The sequence below is a fragment of the Numenius arquata genome, chromosome 20 (assembly GCF_964106895.1).
Source record: "Numenius arquata chromosome 20, bNumArq3.hap1.1, whole genome shotgun sequence".
In the NCBI taxonomy this organism is placed as follows: domain Eukaryota; kingdom Metazoa; phylum Chordata; class Aves; order Charadriiformes; family Scolopacidae; genus Numenius; species Numenius arquata.
The window spans coordinates 6,452,041-6,471,650 of record NC_133595.1 but is presented as its reverse complement, the minus strand read 5'-3'; the positions used below and the strand labels follow the sequence as shown (position 1 = coordinate 6,471,650).

The window sequence follows — 19,610 nt, the reverse complement described above, 5'->3', positions numbered from 1 at the left end:
AAAGGTGGGTGATCCGGGGAGCTGGGAGGAGGGAGGGAAGGAGGGTTTCTGAATTCCTGCTGGGATGGTCTGAACTACAAACACAGGACATGTGCTCAACGTGGATTTTTTAGGGCTGAGAAGATGGGAGTGGGAAGGAGGACTGGGTGCTGTATCCAAAGAATATAGAATATCGTTTATGTATAGACGGGGTGATCGAGTTCTGCAGAGAACATGAGAAGCTGGTAGACTCTCAGACCCAGATTCACCCCACCGGGTGCCACTTTGCCCCTGCGTAGGGTAGAGAAGGAGTTGCTAAAGGAACTAGGCTCCTCCAGTAGGAACCTCAGTTCTGTGGGGTCAATCTCAGCCCAGTTGTTCTGGTTTTTATTATAAGAATTCATCAGGAAAGTATGAAGCCTCTGCCCATGGGAGTGTGTGAGGATGGATGGAGCAGTGACGGCTGCCGAGGCATTCGGGAGCAGCCTTATTTTAAGTGTTCTGCAAGAAAGATGCAGGAAAAATGCTGGGTTAAGTGACTTGTTAACTTGTAAGGCTGCCATCATTTGGGTTTTTTTAAGGATACCACTAGCCTTTATCCTGATGATGGAAGCTTGCTTTTCTAATTTCATTTCTCCCCAATTATGCTGATGCCCAGATCTTAAAAATAAAAAAAAAGGACATTGATTGAGACATGGTCATCGTCTTTGTCCATGCAGATGGGTATTATTCTTGACAATTAAAGCAAAAGTTACAGAACAAGCCAAAAAACCCTGTCCTACAGAGTTTTGCCTACAGTGCACTGAACCGGGGGGCGGATAGGGGCCGTTCGTGGCAAATTGAAATGAGAAGCCATGGTCCTAGAACTCCTTGGGTTCCCTTTTCTGCAAATCTCGATGCAGCCTGGGTTGAAAGAGCGCGGAGCTGATCTGTAGCTGCTGTGAGAGGTCGAGACACGCAGGGACTCAGCATCTCAGCGACTGGACTGGTTGCACTGAGCGCAGTCTCTGAAGAATTGGTACAAATGCGATAATTTGTGCCATCGGTGAGGGTGCATTTGGGAACCTTTGTGTCTTTTTTTGCATCTGTTGGTAAAGCTGTCTGGAAACGCTTCATCCAGCTTGGGAGCTGAGAAGTTCATATCGGACTCGGTTCACTTCAAAGAAGCATGTAACCTTTCTTCCTTTTAGAATTAGAAGAATCTCCCTTAACTGTGAAGAGTGACATGGCTACTATTGTCAAGGTTATGCAGCTGCCAGACTCGGGCCTTGAAATTCGGGACAGGATGTGGTTAAAAATCACCATCTCCAATGCAGTGATAGGTAAGCAGATCACAGGAATGCTGGGGGGAAAAAAAACCAAAAACCAGTGGCTTTTTGGAAATAGGCTGAAGAAACTATCTTTATATGAACTTTTTTCTCCTCTCTATGACCTCTTATATTCCCTTGACTTGGTATTTATGAACAACTCTTAAGTGTGACAGGAAATAACTAATAGCTCTTCTTTGAGCCTGGACAGCCAAAAATACTGCACGTTTCTCATGGCCACACACAGCTGGTCATTAGCCCTTAGTTGTTGGATCTCAGGTTTTCCATGTGGCTCTAGCAATCTTCCCAAGTCCAGCAGAGCCACAATCCCTGTAATTCCAGTTCCAGACAGCCACACAACCTTCATAAAGCATCTTAATTCCATTTTAAATTACCACAACTGGTCTGCTTTTCATTCTGGCTATCCCGTGACCTGAGCTGTGCTAACATTTAGTCAATCGGGTTTGTAGTTACTTTTTACTGAGAAAGGGATTGGGACCCCCCAGGTCTTTTGACAACGTGACACCTGCCTCTTGAAGAAGGTGACCTCCCCCCCGGTCACTTCTGTTCTGTACATCCCACATCATTTTATTACTGCAACTCAGGAGGGGTTGAACAGTGTAACTATACAATTTTCTGTGTGTGTATTTGGTGTCACTGTTACAATAGCGTCCCAACTGGATGCAAGATAATTCTTTGCTTTCTTTAGTGATGTTTGGTGGTGACTAATTCAGCAGTTAGGCTGAGTCATGAAAATAACATCTTGAGCTCTTTGCAGCAAGATTGCTGCATATTTATATTTGCATTCAGTACCTGGCACAGTAATACTAGTGGGCGGTGTGATAATGTGAGGATTAAAAACCCAAAGAATATCAATTTGGCTCGGATGATCCTCTGTCTCCTCTTCCCATTCTCACTTTAGGAGCAGATGTGGTTGACTGGCTTTACACACACGTGGAAGGCTTCAAAGACCGACGGGAGGCTAGAAAATACGCCAGCAGCATGTTAAAACACGGCTACCTCAGGCACACTGTGAACAAAATCACCTTCTCGGAACAGTGCTATTATGTCTTTGGAGACCTCTGTGGCAGTAAGTTCCCCGCCTGGGAAGGGCCAAGCTGCGCGGTGGTGTCTCCTCTGTGCTCGCAGGAGCAGAGAGGAGACTCCTGTAGGGCTTCACAAGCGGGTGTTCCAGAGCAGGCCGTTATTGGGAAGTGCATGACAAGAGGCTGACACTCCTGTTAGACCAAGTGATTGCAAGAGCGGGATGAACTCATCAAACGGGACATTGCTCCGAGGCTCAGGAAAGCAGGATTTATTTCTGGCGATGCCACAGACCTCCTGCTTGTCAGCCACACTCAGTTCCCAATCTGTCAAATGGGGATTATTTATCCTTGATTTATGGAAGTGCTGCAAAGGCACTTGGTGCTCGGTGGCAAATATTGATGCCTGCACTACCATGTGTGATATTTCAAGTCCCTCTAGTCCCTCACACGCTGGGTGCTGTGTCAGCCGTTGTTAACGTGCCGGAGTTGGCTGGTAGGTGAGAACACGCTCTTCACCTTTTCTCTCTTTTCCAGATATGGCTGCACTGAACCTTAACAATGGTTCCAGCGGAGCCTCGGATCAGGATACTCTTGCTCCACTTCCACATCCTGCTGCTCCCTGGCCGTTAGGCCAAGGATATGCCTATCAGTATCCTCTGCCCCCTCCGTGTTTTCCACCAGCGTACCAAGACCCAGGCTTTAGCTATGGTAGTGGCAGTGCAGGGAGCCAGCAAAGCGAAGGTAAGATGGTTAATCTGGGATTTATTTCTGCAGCTGTCATTACCCCTAACCATTTGCTTGAGTTCCTTCGTACTGTCTGTGCTCCTGTCTTGTGGTTTTTGTGTGCTACCTGCATGGATTCGGTGCGACCGCACGTAATCGGAACTGTTTGTGTGTGTGATGGAGTGGGTGAGCCTTTCAGCTCTGTATTGAAACCGCCAGCCGTGTTTTAACTGAGTCAATAGAATAGAATAGAATAGATGCTGTTTAGAGTTATGCTTTAATTCTGTACCCCGTGCAAAATGCCAGTGGGGAACTAGAGCCAAGCTTTTTGTCATGTCCATGGTGCTGCGGGCAGCTCTACTTTTCTTACCCAACAGCACCACACAGCAAACTACTGCTTAGATAATGCTGATTAGGCCATTAATGAAATCAGAATGTTAATGACTCAATTGTCCACCCTGCTAAAACAGATAAAATTGCCCCCCTTCTTAGAGGTCAGAGCCATTGCCACCAGTGGGAGGGCTGCAGTTGCCTGATATTGCTAGAAATTAAGCCATTTTGTTGCTGATGGAACAGGGATTAGAACCAAGGTGCTCTTGGCTTTCACTTCAGTGCTCAGTACAAAAGGAAAATCACTCTCTGCTTGTGCGAAACAAGTGTGAGCGGGCAGCCAGGTGGGTTACAGGGCTGAAACACTGCTCACAGGGAGGAGAGTCTCTTTGGTCATATATGACAGGGAAAAAAAGGTAATACTGCATGGATTAAAAACCTGACCTCCTCCTTTCCTGCCTGAGGATAATTTTGTGATTCATTTTTAAACCTTAGTAAATAAAAATTATGTATTTTTTTGGCTGTACAGATTTTTTTTAAATTATTTTTTAAAATCACTTCCAGAGTGAGTTTTGCTTTTGGAAATGCTGCCAGTAGAGAAAGGGTGAGGATTCTGTGTATTTTTGTGGTGAACGTCCGGTAACTTGGGTGTAAGTTCTTGCTGTTCACCGCAGCCAGTTGGACTTTCCAAAATCGCACAGAAGAATTTCATAACAGGAACTTGCTCACACCATTTTAGCCCTATTGCTTCCCACCTTATCTCAAAATAAGAGGTGTCTGCGAGGAAGCTCACGGTGGTATCCAGAGGTTTTAGAACTGCAAACTGACTGTGCTGGAAAGAACATGATATTTTTTTTGGCAGCTGGGTCTGTGGGCAGTAGAATATTAGATCTCTGCTGCTGGAATAGGAAAGGTATGGTATTTTATCCATGCGACCTGTGTTACTGGCTAAAGAGAGCCTTATGAAAGGCGCCGAGGTGTTTCGTTTTGAAGGGTTTCAACGCTTTCCTTGTTCTTCTTTTGGAAACTACACTTCTGTGTTGTTTCTTGTTTTGTAACTGTTATTCCCTTGTTTTGTTCTGAGCAAGCGTTAGACTGAAGGATTCATAGAGGAATGGCTGACTCTAGGGGATTGGTAAGCTTCAAATGCCTCCATAATAATAATGAATTCACAGCATGATCATTTAGACTCGTGACCCAAATGTTTAGCTGTATTTTTTTCCTTTTTTTTTTTTTTTTTTGTGTCCTTTTTAATTGTCTTGGACGCTCAACCCGTCTCAATGCACAGTAGTCCAATAGCCTGGCATTGGCCTGTCAGCCTCTCTGGCCCCTGCGTGACTCTGCTGGAGCAGCACCAGAGACCTCAGCTCAGATGGGAGGGTCCTGTCACCAGTCTCTTCACTGCTCTTCATAAAAGAAATAAATAGATAATCCCATAATTTAATAGTCAGATGTCATCCATACGGATTGGATTTATCTGCTAGTGCCCTTCCATTGCTCATTGTAGACCCCTGAGCACTGTCCAGGTGTCTCGGGCAGGTCTTGAGTACTGGGACACGCGGTTGCATTGCTCACTCTGAATACAGTTTCTTGTGAAGTCTCTCTTTCATGCGCGATGTTAGATCATCGTAACTGAATTCATCTGGTGAACAAGACCTCAGCTTTAGGTTGGGCTGCGCGTCTCCACGACGGGCCAGTCCCTAGCTGCCAAGAAGGTGACGCCCTTGTTAGATGGCATTTAAACTCAAGACTTAGAGGGACTTTCTGCTTGTTTGTTCTGTGACAGGATTTAAAGGCAGGTCAGGGAGAGAGCGAACCTCAGCATGGCCAGAGGAGAACTGATTTCTCTTAGGCAGACTGCTCTAATGGTAGAGGATTTCTCTATTTTCTTTCTGCCTTGTAGTCAGCTTGGAGTGCAGCTCCAGAAAACCAGGTTCTTCTGAGATGAGAAGTCTGCATTAACCACTTGACCTCTTGGAGTCTTGGCAGATGAGCTAGAGCTCCTACTCCACGTGTACTCGAGTCTGGAGCTTATATGTAGCAACAACTCAGCGTAGACACCAGCAGCAGGCCTTGGTTTTTCCGAGTTGATTTAGTGGCCTCTGCTGGGAACATCCTGCCTGTTACCGATTCATCGTAGAGCAGTTCAACAAATAACTGGCTTTTGAAAAATTCTCCAACAACAGAACATGGTAGTGATGAATTTTAAAATAATCTGCCCACTGGAACCAGGAAAAGGACATCTGTTAACCTCAGGTGATTTGGCCCTGGGTGTGAGCGTACCCAGCGTGACCAAGGGTTGATAGAGAAGGCAAATGAGTTTCTTTTTGAAAAGTTTTTTTCCGGTAGAAGATAGCGAAGACAGTTACAATTAGATTGAACCTCGTTTGCTTGAGTCAAAGCCCAAATTCCTGCTTCTTCCTTCCGTTTCTGCTCCTCCCGTCTCTGCGGTCAGTGGGGTGGCAGTGGAGCAGATGGCTTTCAGCCAGCGAAGGCTTTCAGCCAGTAGCTCCGGGCCAGCTGCTGCTTCCACTGTGCGAGCTCTAAGGTGTCTACGTCTACCTGTGCATGGCACAACCTTGTCAGCTACCGATTGTCATTGCTAAATCCTGTGAGCCACCAGCAGCACGTTCAGGCCTGGTTTTGTCATCACTCGTTGCCATCGCGATGGATCTGTGGGTTCTGGTAGGAGCTGACGCGGGAGACGACAGCGGACGTGAGCTAACGCTGCTTTTTTCTCTCTGTCCTTTTCGCTTGGGGGGGGTGGGGGGGGTGCGGAATCTTTAGGAAGCAAAAGCAGCGGCTCGAACCGAAGCAACAGCGAGAACAGCAGGAGAGCTCTTGGCAGGGAGAAGGACCGCAAGTCGGCTGGCAGCGGCAGCGAGTCCGACCACACTGCCCGCAGCGGGGGCGGCACCAGCGTCCTGCGGCGGGAGAGGCCCGTCAGCCAGCTCAGCCACCGCAGTCACGTCTCTGCCACCCACAGCGAGAGAAGCCACCACAGCCATCATTCTTACGGGCCTCCAGGAGTCCCACCCCTCTACAACCTCCCCAAGATGGGCTCCAAAGTCTACGGGACGAGCGGACCGCCTGGAGGACCACCCGTGAGGGAACTGAGCTCTGTTCCTCCGGAGCTGACGGGGAGCCGGCAGTCCTTCCAGAAGGCCATGGGCAACCCTTGTGAATTCTTTGTCGACATCATGTGAGAGGAAGTGCCTTCAGACTCTGCTTGGGGAAGGGCCGGGGTTGGGGAGGTGGGGGGGGGGATGATTGTTTTGGGGTTGGGTGAGCAATTTGGTCATTGTCGAACACTTACTGGAAGAAACTTGGTTGTCCTGCATGTCACGCCTTCCCGGTTTGCAATTGTGTTGCAGAAAAATCAACAAAACAAAACAAAAAATACAAAAAAAAATCCCCCACAAAAACAAACAAAAAAATCTCCTGGAATTGTTAAATATCAGCAAATTGATGGCATCTTTATCTTTTCCCCCCACCCCTCTCGTTTTTGATTGTGAATGGCTGGTGTATATTCACATCTTAATAAGCTTTGGTAATCGTGGCACCTACAGAATGCAATTGGTGTATCTTTCTGGCTGATTCAAGGACTGTTGTTTCCCATGACTTCTAAATTTCCAACAATGCATAGTAGCACTTTTATTTTTCCCTGCTTTTTCTCTTACAAAAGTCAAAAATGCCCAGTGGCCAGTGTCTGTGATGCTGGTTCTTGGATGCACCAGTCAGTGCTCTAAGCAGACGTGGCACCTGCAGGTGACAACGCGTGCTTGGAAAGGAGCAGGCTCAAACCAATTCCCAGCAGAAAGCAAAGTTGTGGCTACCTTCTTCTCCTGACGAGGGAGTATAAATCAATCATTCTTTCTTTCTTTCTTTTTTTTTTTTTTTTTAAAGATATTATTCTTTCAAGAGGGTGGTGGAGTCTTGCTGCTGTATGCGTTCATTGTGCAGAGCTTGTACAGGTATTTCATTTAGTCTCATGACAGTGACTTTGTAGCTGCAGTCCGTTCCGGGGCATTTCAGTCACATCCCTCCCGACAGATGTGTCTGTTTCCTCTGGTTATAATGCGCACTTGCTTACAGGTTTTAAAAGTTTTTTTCCACAGAAATAGGTCAATTGCTGCTTTGCTATTCTGTTAGCGTAGCTGCAGCTTTTCCCTGTCAAAGGGGATATTTATCCCATTCTAGCAGAGACGTAGGTAAATCCTGGCTCCCCGTGGGACATGGCTATTCATTTTCATCACCTCTTTTTCCATTCTTAATTTCTGAGCAGTCTCTTTCTCTTTTTTTTTTTTTTTTTTTTTGAAATAGAAACCTGGAGATGTCTAATCCCAATTGCAGTGTTACCCAAGGGAAGGTGTTCTGAACACAGGTGGGGGCTAGCTGGTAGCAGAGAGGTGAGAGGGTGTTTAGAAACCAGTTCATAAATGGTACAATGAATGAATCTTTATACCTGACACCGAGCGAGACCCGTGCTGAAGCTCCTGCTCCGGAGCTTTGACTTAAGCAACTGCTGTTGTATACCCCCAAGATTTCATTACTGTGTATTTCTCGCTCTAAGGCTGTGGACGCTTGAGGAAGTACATTCAGGAACTTTCACTGACATTTAAGAAGCTTTTTTAAAGTATCTGAATTGAGGGCATGGTAAGAGCACACCCGCACGCTGGTTTGGTGGCTCATTTAATGGGAAATACGTGTTCAGCTGCAGTCACTTAGTGGCGTTTGACCATGGGGCCATGCCTCAGTTAAATCCTCTTTTGTCAGACACCTGCTTCTGGCAGGTTTTAGGACAGGTGCTTTAAAATCACTCTTTACTGTATATAAACATTTTCTTCACTGGCAAGATGCTTCTTTTTGTTATGTTCCATGCTCTATGGGTAGTGTGAATATCTGATATGAATGTCAAAAGAGAACGTGTCTTTCTCACTACATATGTGTGGTTTCACGTTCCTTTGTTACCCTGAAAAATTACTTTCCAAGCTGCCCGTTTTGGATGTTGTTCATTCTGGTAGATTTTTCCCTACTTCTGTTCTTACGACAGGTCTGTGTGCAAGCACATCCCTTTTACAAAAGTGAGAGTAACGTTTCCAACTTGTCTGTGTTAATTGGAGACTTAAATCTCACTTTCAAAAGGGAGCCAGGCATGTAGGAAACACCGTGTCGCCCGGACCAGGTACTCCAATTACTGTGCTTCTAAACGAGCTGAGTGGTTCTGGACAGTTTTCTTTACAAAAATCTTCTGAAAAGCTACGTAACGTTTCTGAAAGCGGTGCTTTTGTCGTGATCCATCTGATGGGCTGGCGTAGATTGCAAAGTTGGTGATGGCTTCTTCAAAAGAACTAAAAAAGCACTAGCTAAAGCTTGACTGTGCAACAGAATCCTTTCTTTTCCTTTCCTCCTCCCAGCAACACAGCAAAGATGCTGACTAAACTCAGTGAGCTGGTTTGAAAGATTGACGATTAAAGCAATGAAATAAATCAGGGTAAAATAATTCTGTAATTCTGCTACGTCTCCAGGAGACACTGTTGAGAAGTCTGTGACTTTATAATAGACAATCACTAGTGGTTCTACTCTTAAATTAATTTTAGCTTTTCTGGTCTCTTATATACTACAATTTTTCTGGCCCACTTTGTCTCAAGGCAGAACTTACAGGGCTGGAGGAAAAGAGGGTCATTTTAATATAGATATTCCCAAAAGGGATTAAAACTGGGGGCTGAGCTTTCACCCGTGGAAGAAATGTGTTTGCTTTCTTTATGTCTTTCCCAGAGTTGCGGTTTACACACATTGCTGGGGGTTTTTTTGTCGTGTTGTTACGCTGTTGGCAGAAACTCTTCTGTGTCTCGCTGGTCTTTGCTGCTACGTTGGAAGGACTGTGTTATACTGGTGTGTTTGTGGGTAACGCTGGGGCTGACGGTCCATGACATAGGTATGGGAACGCGTTTTGTCCGCTGAGGAAACGGGGCTGTTAAATCCAGCCGGAACGAGCCTCCCCCGCAAACAGGCCCCCGTTTCGGGCGAAAAAGGAGTTGCTCTGAATGTACTGACAGATGTGCTGGGGGTTAATGCCGTACAGCGCCTAGAACCTGCTCGCTTTCAAAGAGCAGTAGGAGAATGTAAATGGTCCTTCTGTGAACAGTGCAATACGTGACGGCCACTACGTCTAAAACAAAAGCTTGATTTTCCCCCTCCCCCCCCCCCCCCCCCCCCCCGTAGCGTTCAGTGGAGAGGCTGGCTGGAGTGAGGGGAAGGTCAGGCCTGAACCATGCCCAGCTCTTCGTTTCCAGAAGCGAATGAAGATGGGAGATTTCCCACATCCCAATCCTTGGCGTTCAGTGCATGTGTCTTCGCAAGGCGGGGGCCCGATGGGGCGAGTTTCTCCTCTCGGGTACAGCCCGACCTGCAGGAAGAGGAGCCGCCGATACCAGGGAAGCTCCATAGGGTAGGGAGAAACTGTGCCGGGTGGAAGGACGGCTGAAGGCTGGAGTCCTGCAGAACTGTCTGTTCCTCTCACCTGGGCATGAATTTTTTCTCTGATTTTAACATCAAATAAGCGGCACTGGCCGGGCTGTGGAGGGCATGACCTGTGCCTCTGACTGCAGGGAGAAATTATGGGTTTGCTCTGCAGGGCGTTGAAACAACCTCCCAAGAGGAGCCTTAAATAGTTGATGTTTTTATGCTGGAAGTGAGACCCTCAACATCTGCCTGTGCTCTGCAGCTGAGCTTAACGTTCACGCATACCTGCCAGCAGGTTTTAACAAGGACTAACAGGTATGGTGGGAAGATCATACAAAACGATGAGAAAACAGTTTGGGATAGCGTCTCCTACCCCAAGGAGGCAGTATCCGTAGGGGTTGTGTACCCACCCGGCATATTAGCTCCGAGGAGTAAGTTTTTTGGCAAATAGTCTTAAAAAGCACTGCTATTGTCTTTTACCTCCTGTTAATAAATCTACTTTTCAAAGGTAACAGTCCCCTGGACACTTTATCCAAAGGTATATTGGATGGCAAGCGATGATGCACAGACGTTGACTTTTGATATTATTTTTGTTCTATTCAAATGGGCAGTCCCATCTTGAGACTTGACGGCTCATGAGTTGATGTAATTGTTTTTGTTTTGCATTTAACTGGATTGTAATAAGATTGACTTAAAATTATTAATTCTAATCAGTGATTAGAAATACATGTAAAGAATTTTATGTACAGTAGAGGAACAAAGTTACATGATTTTAAATAATGAAAACCCAGACTATCACCTATTCTAGAATTGGTTCTACTCCAAGAGTGACCTCTTACTAGCATGGACTGCACTGTTCCTGTTAAATGTCTATTGCATAATTGAATTCTTTTTTGTAGATATTGTATTAAAACCCAAGTGTCTGTATAGTTAATATATAGCTGCTTATGTGTAAATGCTATTTTAAACACTAAAAAGCTTTTAATTTTATGTGATAACCATGGTGTATGTCTTCAGTTCTTTGCGCTACTGCATTATCTTTTATTCAAGAATGATGAAATATTGGTTGAATATTAATTTATTTTTTTATCCCCTGCCACACTGAAGTTGTGTCCTCTCGACAAGAAAAGATTGTTCAGGAGCTAGTGACAGGCAGCTGGGAGTTCTGTGATTTATTGGCACTTCAGAAGTGCTTACAGGTCAAAGCACGACAGGGACCCCGTAAATATTCACCGTTAAACTGGGTCACAGATGATTGGGGCCTGACTCTTCCACATAGGTTAATGACACCTGACTGAAACACAAGACCCTGCCATTCATCAGAAGGGCTGTAGTTTTCAGCTAATGACTAACGTATCAGTGCAGAAGTTGTGCTTTCCCCTTAAATTGCCCTATCTCTTAATTACTGAGCTTCTCCCTCTCACAGCTTGGCAGGAGTAGGTAAACAGGGAAGGCTGAAGAAAGTTTGTGGAAGTAAAAGGCAGCTGGAGGATACGTCCTGATACAAAGACATGAGCTGGAATTAATTTTCCTGCCTGGAGAACACAGGAGATGAATCTGCTGGTAGAACCCAGCTGTTTCATGTGAATATTCCCCTTTTCTGGACTCTGTGCGCAAACTCCAGCAGAGACAAGCTGGGATCAGTAGGATCTAACTGGTAAGCCTTAAACCACAGTGTATTTGTCATGGAACACAAGGACACCCAGCCTCCCTGTAAGGTCTGAGAGGTTCATGTAGAAAGAACAACCCTCTTCGTAGCTGGTAGAGATTAAGCAGCAAAGGGAGAGACAAAGTCGTAGTTATTATGGAGGTGCCCATTATAAATGGCTCGATTCTGCAGCAGATTTATATAAAAGCCTGTGAGAAAGTCTTGCAGAATTTTCAGTATTCTCCCTTTCAAACCATGGGTGTTTACATAGGATGCAGAATGGTCTGCCCAGTGTTTTCCCAGTGAGGTGAAATGATCAGAATTTTGGACATTTTACTGCAGGCCTTGATGGGCTGCAGCTGACCTTCGTATGAATTGTCTGCAGGTGACTGGAGCTGGTTGAACAATTTAATCAGCTGCTTTTCCCCTCCTCCCTATCCCCCTGCCCCCTCCCTTGCCCTCTAAAGGAAAAGAAAAAAAGAGTCTGTTGTGGCTCTAGCTCTGCTGCCGCAAAGAGAAGCAATAGAGGTAAATTTGATTTTTTTCCTTCTCTGTTTCTGGAATTATGATCAAAAGTTCCTTAGTGCGTCTCTGCTACGGAATCACAGCACTGAAGTGAGGAATACTCCCGAGATTCTCAGGTGCAACAACGTGCTGATGAAGACTTGCTGAAGAAGTCTCCAGAAACAAGGACTTCCAGTCTCCAGGTCAGAATTTTGCTGTCTTTAATCACACTGAGGAGTACTTTTCTCAAATGTTTCCCATTTTTCTCAAGTACACCAGGAGAATTTTCTTTGCAGGTAGCCTCAGAAATCTAGGACAGCTAGATTTGCAGCGCACCGATTATTTTTAAGAATGAAAATATTCCCTGGTTTAGATTAATTTGCAAATCCTTTAATTGAGCTGAGTTGATGAGGTAACTTCCAGTACCACGTAGTGGATATATGGAAAAACTCTAAGTCTAGCGTGGGGAATAAAAGAGCAGTGCAGTTTTTTGTCAGAGTGGGTAGGAAAAAGAGAAGATCTTAGTGATGAGACTTGATATTTACTTGCTACTGCGTGGTAGTAGTGCGGTAATTTGGTAGTAATGTAGGTTTTCCATTTTCACCTCACAAAAATGAAGTCCAGGTCAGGTGGGAGAACAACCTCCCTCAAGCGCAAATTTTCAAGTCTTTTGTAACAGTAAATTTTCAGTGATTTTCTACCAGCTTACACGGTTCAGCGGGAGTTTGTCTTCACCTGCAAAGCTCCTCAGCCCATGGCACGTCAGGTTGCTTTAAAGCTGGTCAGGTAGTTGCCTAGATTTAAGTTAGATGAGTTTTTGCTCTTGGCAGCAATAGGAGTTGAGTTCAAGCCTTTTGCCCCAGTGATTCTAGAAGTAGCACTTTTCTGAGTAGCTGCAAATCCACAGCTTTGGGGGGGAGCTGCTGTCTTAAATGGTGCTACCACGGGCAGCTGGGAGTCAGGTTTGGCTACAGGTGTGAATACAAGTGAGAGGTATTTCTTATTCCTCAAAGCGTTTGATTTATTTTGTCCCTTTCGCAGAATGTCTCGCCGGGTAGGAAATGTTTCTCTCTGGTGATCTTTGCATGTTTTTTGAGATGGGAGGAGCTTTTTGCCACGACTTTGGATAGTGTGATTTGCACACCCTTCATTTCCCTGTGTCTCATCCTCGTTTCTGTGTTCTTTGCAAGCACATGCTGGTGAAACACAAATGAGTGAGTTGAGATTTGAATGGGTAATATACTCTCTATCTGCCTCTGCAGATCAGAATGGGTTCTGGATTTTGTGCCAAAGTAGTCAAGAAAATAGTAGTCAAAGAGACCCAGAGCTGTAGGATATCGTTGACTCCGCTTTAATTAAGTGCGTGCGCAAACACACATAGATGTGTACAGGCTGTGATTACAGGAGCTGTGTTTTCGGATGTTGCTCTCTAAGAGGAGGTCTTTGTAGAGGATCCTGTGTAGGCAGGTACTCGGTGTCATTAGTTAATCACAAGGATTTCTGTCTGTGGTCTCTAATCTCACACCTTTTCAGTTGATTCCCTTCTGGTTTCCTAGTTATTATTTCTGTGCTGTTGAATATATTGCAAAGATCTTACAAGGCCTGGGAAAGGATTCATGGATATATCTCTGGAGCAGTTATCTAGTTAATAAGAAATGGAAATTACCAGCAGTCTTTACAGGGAAGTGGTGTTCAGCCTAGTGGATAAGGCTGTATTTCATATGGTGATTGTTGATGGTTGGACTAGATGATCTTCCAACCTAGACAATTCTGTGATTGTATCTGGAACCACAGCTTATAAAGTCATCATAAACAGAATTATCTCATTAAAATATAGCCAGATTCTGTTGGGAAGCAGGCGACGATGAATCTGGTTTATTACCTGTTTATTGAGAGTCCTCCTCTGGCTCCTCTTTGATGGAATACTGGAAATAATCCACTGTGTTCAGATCAGGTTTAAACAAGATGATGTAGCACTTAGGGATATAGTAGGTCCCCAAGATACCCAGACTGGTTGCCAAAATGGTCCCAATCTGAGCAACAGACCTGAGGACTGTCTTCAGCGTGGCAAAAATAGCAACAAAGAAGATCCAGATGATGAAATAGATGAGGATGGCAAATGTGATCCCCCTGGCGATATTGTACTTCTTCCCCGAGGTCTGTACCATGAAGGTGCAGAGGAAGCAGACGAGGGCTACGCAGCCATTGTAGCCGTGCATCAGGGCGAAGGCGAACCAGGACCGCGTCTTACACACGAGCAGGACTTCAGTGGGCAGCGACTTGTGATCGGACTGCAGGCAGTCGGGGCCCAGGTGGAGGTAGCAGATGCAGAACGAGCACTCGGCCAGGAGGCACAGGGCAACCAGGAGCCAGGCCCTCCTGCCGGTCACCCAGCGCAAGAAGGTGGGGGCACAGCGAGAGAACTCGGTCACTAGGGTGATCTCCAGGGACTTGATGAAGAAGGTAGAGAAGCAGCCGTTGAGGCAGAGGGCGTAGACTATCTGCTGGATCATACAGAGGGTGTTGCTGGGCTTCCCGATGTAGAGACAGCAGCTGAGACATAGCAGGGTGAGCGTCAACATGGTGAAGAGGTTCAGTTTGCCTCCTGACGCCTGCACAAGGGGGGTCTGGAGGCTCTTTAAAAAGAGCGCTGCTGTCAGACAGGTCAGGGATATGGTGATGGACATCAGCGTTAACAAGGCGATGGTGAGCGGCTCGTCCCAAAAGAGGTACCTCTCGCTGCGGTCGTAGCACCGTGTGCTCCGGAGAGGGGACCACTGGTGCTCTGGGCAGGGTGTGCATGTGGAGCTGCCTGCAAAGCAGCAGGGAGAAGCTGATGACCATCTTGCAGGGGAGAGCTGCAGGATGGCAGGCCTTGAGGAGGGGTCACAGTCATGCATGTTAGGTATCTGGTTTGGGTGCTGCCCTGCCTACTTCCCCCACTTCCTAAGCATCTTGGATCTCCAAAGCTTGGGATAGTTCAATCTCTTATTCCCCTCCACTTCTCCACCCTCTCCCTAAAGCATTCGCGTATTTCTTGGCTTTTTTTCCCTTCCCCGGGAAGGATCACCAGCTTCCAAAAGATCCCACAATTTCATCATATGCCTCTCTTCTACCTATGACCCCTGAATTTCATCATACCCCCCTCTCCTACCTCTTGAGGTAAAACATATGCATTGTCCTTACGTGTTCTCTTTGGGATCGACAGAGGAAGGTCCCCCTCTGAGGATCTGTAGAGCGAGACTGAGCAATGCAGAACAGAAGGGAGGAAAATATCCCCCTGGCAGTGCTGCAGCGAGGAAGAGCTCACAACTGTCATTACCATCTCTGTGACCTCAACCAGTAGATAGACATAATAGAGAAGGTTAAAGCCATTGAATTTCTCAGACCTCACCTTTTGTGCTCCAGAAGGTGTTTGCTGGACAATCCGTACAGTCATAGCAGCAGAGGTGGAATCCTTTTATTTGTTTGAATTGTCCTGGTTTACAGTGCCTGAAGCACTCTGACGTGGGCTCCTGGGCAAAAGGAAGAGCGAATGTCAGCCAGATGCTTTTGGGAGAGGCACTGTATCACCAAACATATGACAAGAAATGGGCTGTGCTGGGATCCAGCTTGTGTCTGAGTCTTAACCAGTGCTGGGAATACCTTTTTCTAGTTTTTGCACAATGGAGATGGGCTACAGGTTTGCAGAGGAGCAAGAACTGTCCCCCGTGCAAATCTTGGAGGCTAATAGCTCCTTAGGAACAGTCCTAATGAAGCAGCAAAAAAGTTTACTTCATTTTGTGATTACTTATGCTTTTTCCCACTGTCTTTACCTTTTGATCTGCAGTGTGAAACTGAATCTGGGATTTATTGACGTACAAGGACTCCTCGTAGTCACCAACAGGCAGATAAGTAAGGGTGCCGTTTTCCCAGGACCAGAATATAAGCTCGTAGCCAGTGTTTGTGCTGTGGGATTGATCAAACCTGAAACTTTGGCCGTTCGCCGTGAACGGGAGGGTGTTCATGAAGTGCAGCAGCTGAGGAGAAAAATGCAAATTGACAGTAAGTGTTGGTAGAGTTGACGTTCTTGCTTGGAGGGGCAGGAAGCTAATTTCTGGCTGAAATCAGTTGTCCCTTCCGTGGGCTACGATTGTGGCTATCGGCCTTCTGGCTGTATCATCAACTGCTCTGTTGTGCCAAGCCCGATTAGTGAGAGCCGGAACATAGTCCTAGAGAGGAGAAGGAGCCCTGGCCAGCAGCAGAGAAGGTGCAGTGTCCTGGTGTAGGGGCTGAATTGCCGAGGTGGTATCTCTACCAGGGCAGGGACAGGAGCACAGTGCGATGTCCCCCCCCATCCCTGCCTGGCTGTGACCAGCTCCGATGTGTAAATTGGATAAAAAATTGTTGTTTCTCCACCCCCCGAGCCCCCGACCTTTACTCACCTGCCAAGATCTGACGGGTGATGCTCTGGGACACGCGTGGTGGGTGCAGCCCAGTGCTCTGTGCAGCGCCTGGGCCACGCTGTAGACGGCGACGTACACGGGCTGTATTTGGGAGCGGCTCAGCAGGGACGAGACGTCGTGCAGCGAGATGCGGTCGCACTCTTCGCAAAGCGCGCCCAGCACGTCGGAGTTCACGAGGTGGTTGAATTCTCTAGACTCCTGGCAAAATTTATCCTGCTGAACGGAGGTAAAGAGGTCGGCAACGTATTTCTGGAAGCCAGGGACTGTGCCTGCTTTCATAATAAAGCCTAAGACTGTCCCGATGCTCTGAATATTTGGGATGGAGGCAGTTATGTCGGACAATATCCAGGCTTCAGTGCCAATCCAGACTTTCTCACTCAGTCCCATCCTGATGCTTTGTTCCAGCAGGGCCTGGGCTGGCTGACTAAAGGCGAAAAGCACAATGATGTTGACTTTGGTGTTGTTAATTAACCTAATGGTATCTTCCAGTTGGTTTTGGGCTTTGGGATCTGCAAGGTCTGTAGGAATGAGCCCCTCAAATGCAATGCAGATGCTGTGATTTCCAGCTGTGCTTAAGAAGAGCCCCTGGGCTCCTCGGCCGTATTCATCATCGCTTCCAATGGTGGCAATCCAGTTCCATCCAAACTTGTTGAGCAGCAGGACCACGGCTTCCACCAGGTTCTTATCACTGGGAACAGTGCGGTAGAAGGATGGGTACACCTCCGTGTCACTGAGCTTCTCACTGCTGGCTCCATAGCTGACCTGCAGATTAGAGGGTAGGAGAGAAAATGAGGGAAAGAGGGAAGTTGAGGGAAGTGTTCACATTCCAGATCGCTCTCCACCTTCTTTGCTTAGTCTCAGTGCCCCAGATTTCAAAATGCTGGGTCAGGAAAGTGAGAAGGAAGAACTTATCTAAAGGAATAGGTCCATTGTGGCTGCATTTACGAAGAGAACCATAACCTGTCCCCTGCCACTTGCCTCCTGTAGCGGTCACCCATGGCTATCTCCTTCTACTGCCATTTGTGTCCATCATCGCAGCACCAGCCCTTATCATTAATGACAATGATAATTAGTTACTTTCTACAAAGCGTGACACACCCAAGATTCAGTAATATTTTAGCTCAGGGCTAAATTTACCTGACCTTTATAGCTCTCTGTTGTGGTGACTGAGTACTTCCAGATGTATTTTCTTGGGATCCTCCCAGTTGACACTGGGAGCTCTGTTATTCCCATTTTACATGGATCACAGAGCGGCCTGAGTTATGCCTCTTCTCTCCGGGAAGTTAGACACTGGAGTGTGTTCCAGGAGGGAAGTTTAATGACCCACCCAAGGTCACTCAGGAAATCTGTGGCAGAGGGAAGACTGGAATCTGTGCTTTGTGCTCTAGGTCTTTGAACTGCTAGAGTTGTTGATCCAAACCCTTCCTGCACCAAAAAGGAGAATCCTTGCTTCTCCAGAGAGTTTCTTTACCTGGGGGATCAAGAAGAAACTGAACAGCTTGGCTGTTACCAGGCAGAGATCGGACTTGTGTGGTCCGATCACCGCGGTCACACGGGGCTGGTAGTCGGTGTAGTTGCACAGGACTCCAATGCCCGTTGTGCCATTTTGGGTCAGAAACAGCAAACTGGGCTGTAAGGCCACCACGGGCTCAAAGCAGGTGTCGTACATGTCATAGCCCAGCTTTACTCCCGGCAGAAGAGAAGTGGAATTGTTGATCTGATCGATAGCAAACTTCATCCCGAGAGCCCATAGTAGCCCATCTGCAAACAACCTGCAGGAAGAGGAGAGAGGGAATTGTGGGGTCTGTCGGTGCTGTCACAGCCGTGATGGGTTTATTCCACATTCTTTGGCATTTCAACATCCCGCCTGTTGCCAGGCCAGGTCTACGTGGCACTGTCAGCAGAGCACCCCTGTACCCACTGCCTTTGAGACTCTCGAGAGGCTCTGAGCACCTTTCAAATCTAATTAATCCTGTCTGTCAGCAAATATATCCTCTGTGCTTCACAGGAGAAGAAACAGAGGTAGAGAGAGACCAGTGTGTTTAGCTGGGAGAGTCAAGACTCAAATGACCTTTTCTTGGCCGCAGAGCCCGTGGTTCCCACAGTGCTGGCCGTGCTCCTTCAGAAGTGGATGGCACAGCTTAGAGCTAATCTTTGTTTCCATCTCGCGCAGAATCACATGGGGTTGGAAGGGACCTCTGGAGATCATCTAGTCCAACCCCTCTGCCAGAGCAGGTCCACCCAGAGCAGGTTGCACAGGAACGTGTCCAGGTGGGGTTTGAATGTCTCCAGAGACAGAGACTCCACCACCTCTCTAGGCAGCCTCCCTCAAAGGGCTCTGCCACCCTCAAAGGAAAGAAGTTCCTCCTAATGTTTAGATGGAGCTTCTTATGTTCAAGTTTGTGCCCGTTCCCTCTTGTCCCGTCACCGGGCACCACTGAAAAAAGACTGACCCCTTCCTCTTGACACCCACCCTTTAAGTATTTATAGGTGTTGATTAGATTCTCCCTCAGCCTTCTCTTCTCCAGACTAAAAAGACCCAAGTCCCTCAGCGTTTCCTCCTCAGAGAGATGCTCCAGGCCCCTGGAGCACCTTTAATGTTCTCCCGTGAGACCATCAGTTGCTCTCAGGATTACTTCCTTTTGCTTTCTTTTCCCAACCCCGGTGACTCTACTTAACAAGCACTAATTAAGCAAACATCCCTCTTACCTTTCACACGCCACTAACGTGGGCTCGGAGCGTGCTGTCAGGTTCACGGTGTCCGTTCCAAAGGGGAACAAGCCTCCGATGATATAATCACCAGGTCTCCTAAACTGAGCCGAGAGGCACGTGGGTTTGAGGGCTGCTGCACAACCCAAGCTCAAGCACAGCAGCAGCTCAGGGACCGTCATTTCCCTGTTTGGGGGAAAAAGTTTCAAAGAAATCTCCAAGCGAATGTGGGAGAGGGAACAGGGGCAGGGGATCCGGTCTCGACAGTTCCCGGGAAGTCTCTTTAAGTAGAACTGGGAGAGATGAAAATAACGGGGAATGATTTGTTTAGCAAAATGCATTAAATGTGTGACGCTGCTCAGTGGGCGATAGTCAAATTCGCAGCGGTGCCCTCTGAGCGTGCTTGGCTGCAAACCACCGGCCTAATCCTGCTTCCCTTTGCTCGGGCAGAGTC

The 19,610-nt window shown here is 47.0% G+C and overlaps 2 protein-coding genes across 3 annotated transcripts in view; one reads left to right on the top strand and one right to left on the bottom strand.

The window, feature by feature from the left end:
* The window catches only part of DVL1 (dishevelled segment polarity protein 1), a 73,857-nt gene extending 67,098 nt beyond the window's left edge, over nt 1-6,759 (top strand). For both annotated transcript variants that reach the window (XM_074161746.1, XM_074161745.1), the window contains exons 12-15: nt 1,170-1,301; nt 2,209-2,376; nt 2,867-3,073; nt 6,173-6,759. In XM_074161746.1, coding sequence (XP_074017847.1) covers nt 1,170-1,301; nt 2,209-2,376; nt 2,867-3,073; nt 6,173-6,591 — 926 coding nt within the window. In that variant the 3' untranslated portion in view covers nt 6,592-6,759. The remainder of the gene's footprint in view (nt 1-1,169; nt 1,302-2,208; nt 2,377-2,866; nt 3,074-6,172) is intronic.
* A 7,129-nt stretch (nt 6,760-13,888) lies between these two features.
* TAS1R3 (taste 1 receptor member 3) lies at nt 13,889-19,338 on the bottom strand. Its single transcript, XM_074161735.1, has 6 exons — nt 19,157-19,338; nt 17,919-18,219; nt 16,427-17,209; nt 15,818-16,021; nt 15,397-15,517; nt 13,889-14,814 (listed from the first exon to the last, which is right to left on the bottom strand). The coding sequence occupies exons 1-6, from the start codon at nt 19,336-19,338 to the stop codon at nt 13,889-13,891; spliced, it is 2,517 nt and encodes an 838-aa protein (XP_074017836.1).
* Nucleotides 19,339-19,610: the final 272 nt, after the last annotated feature.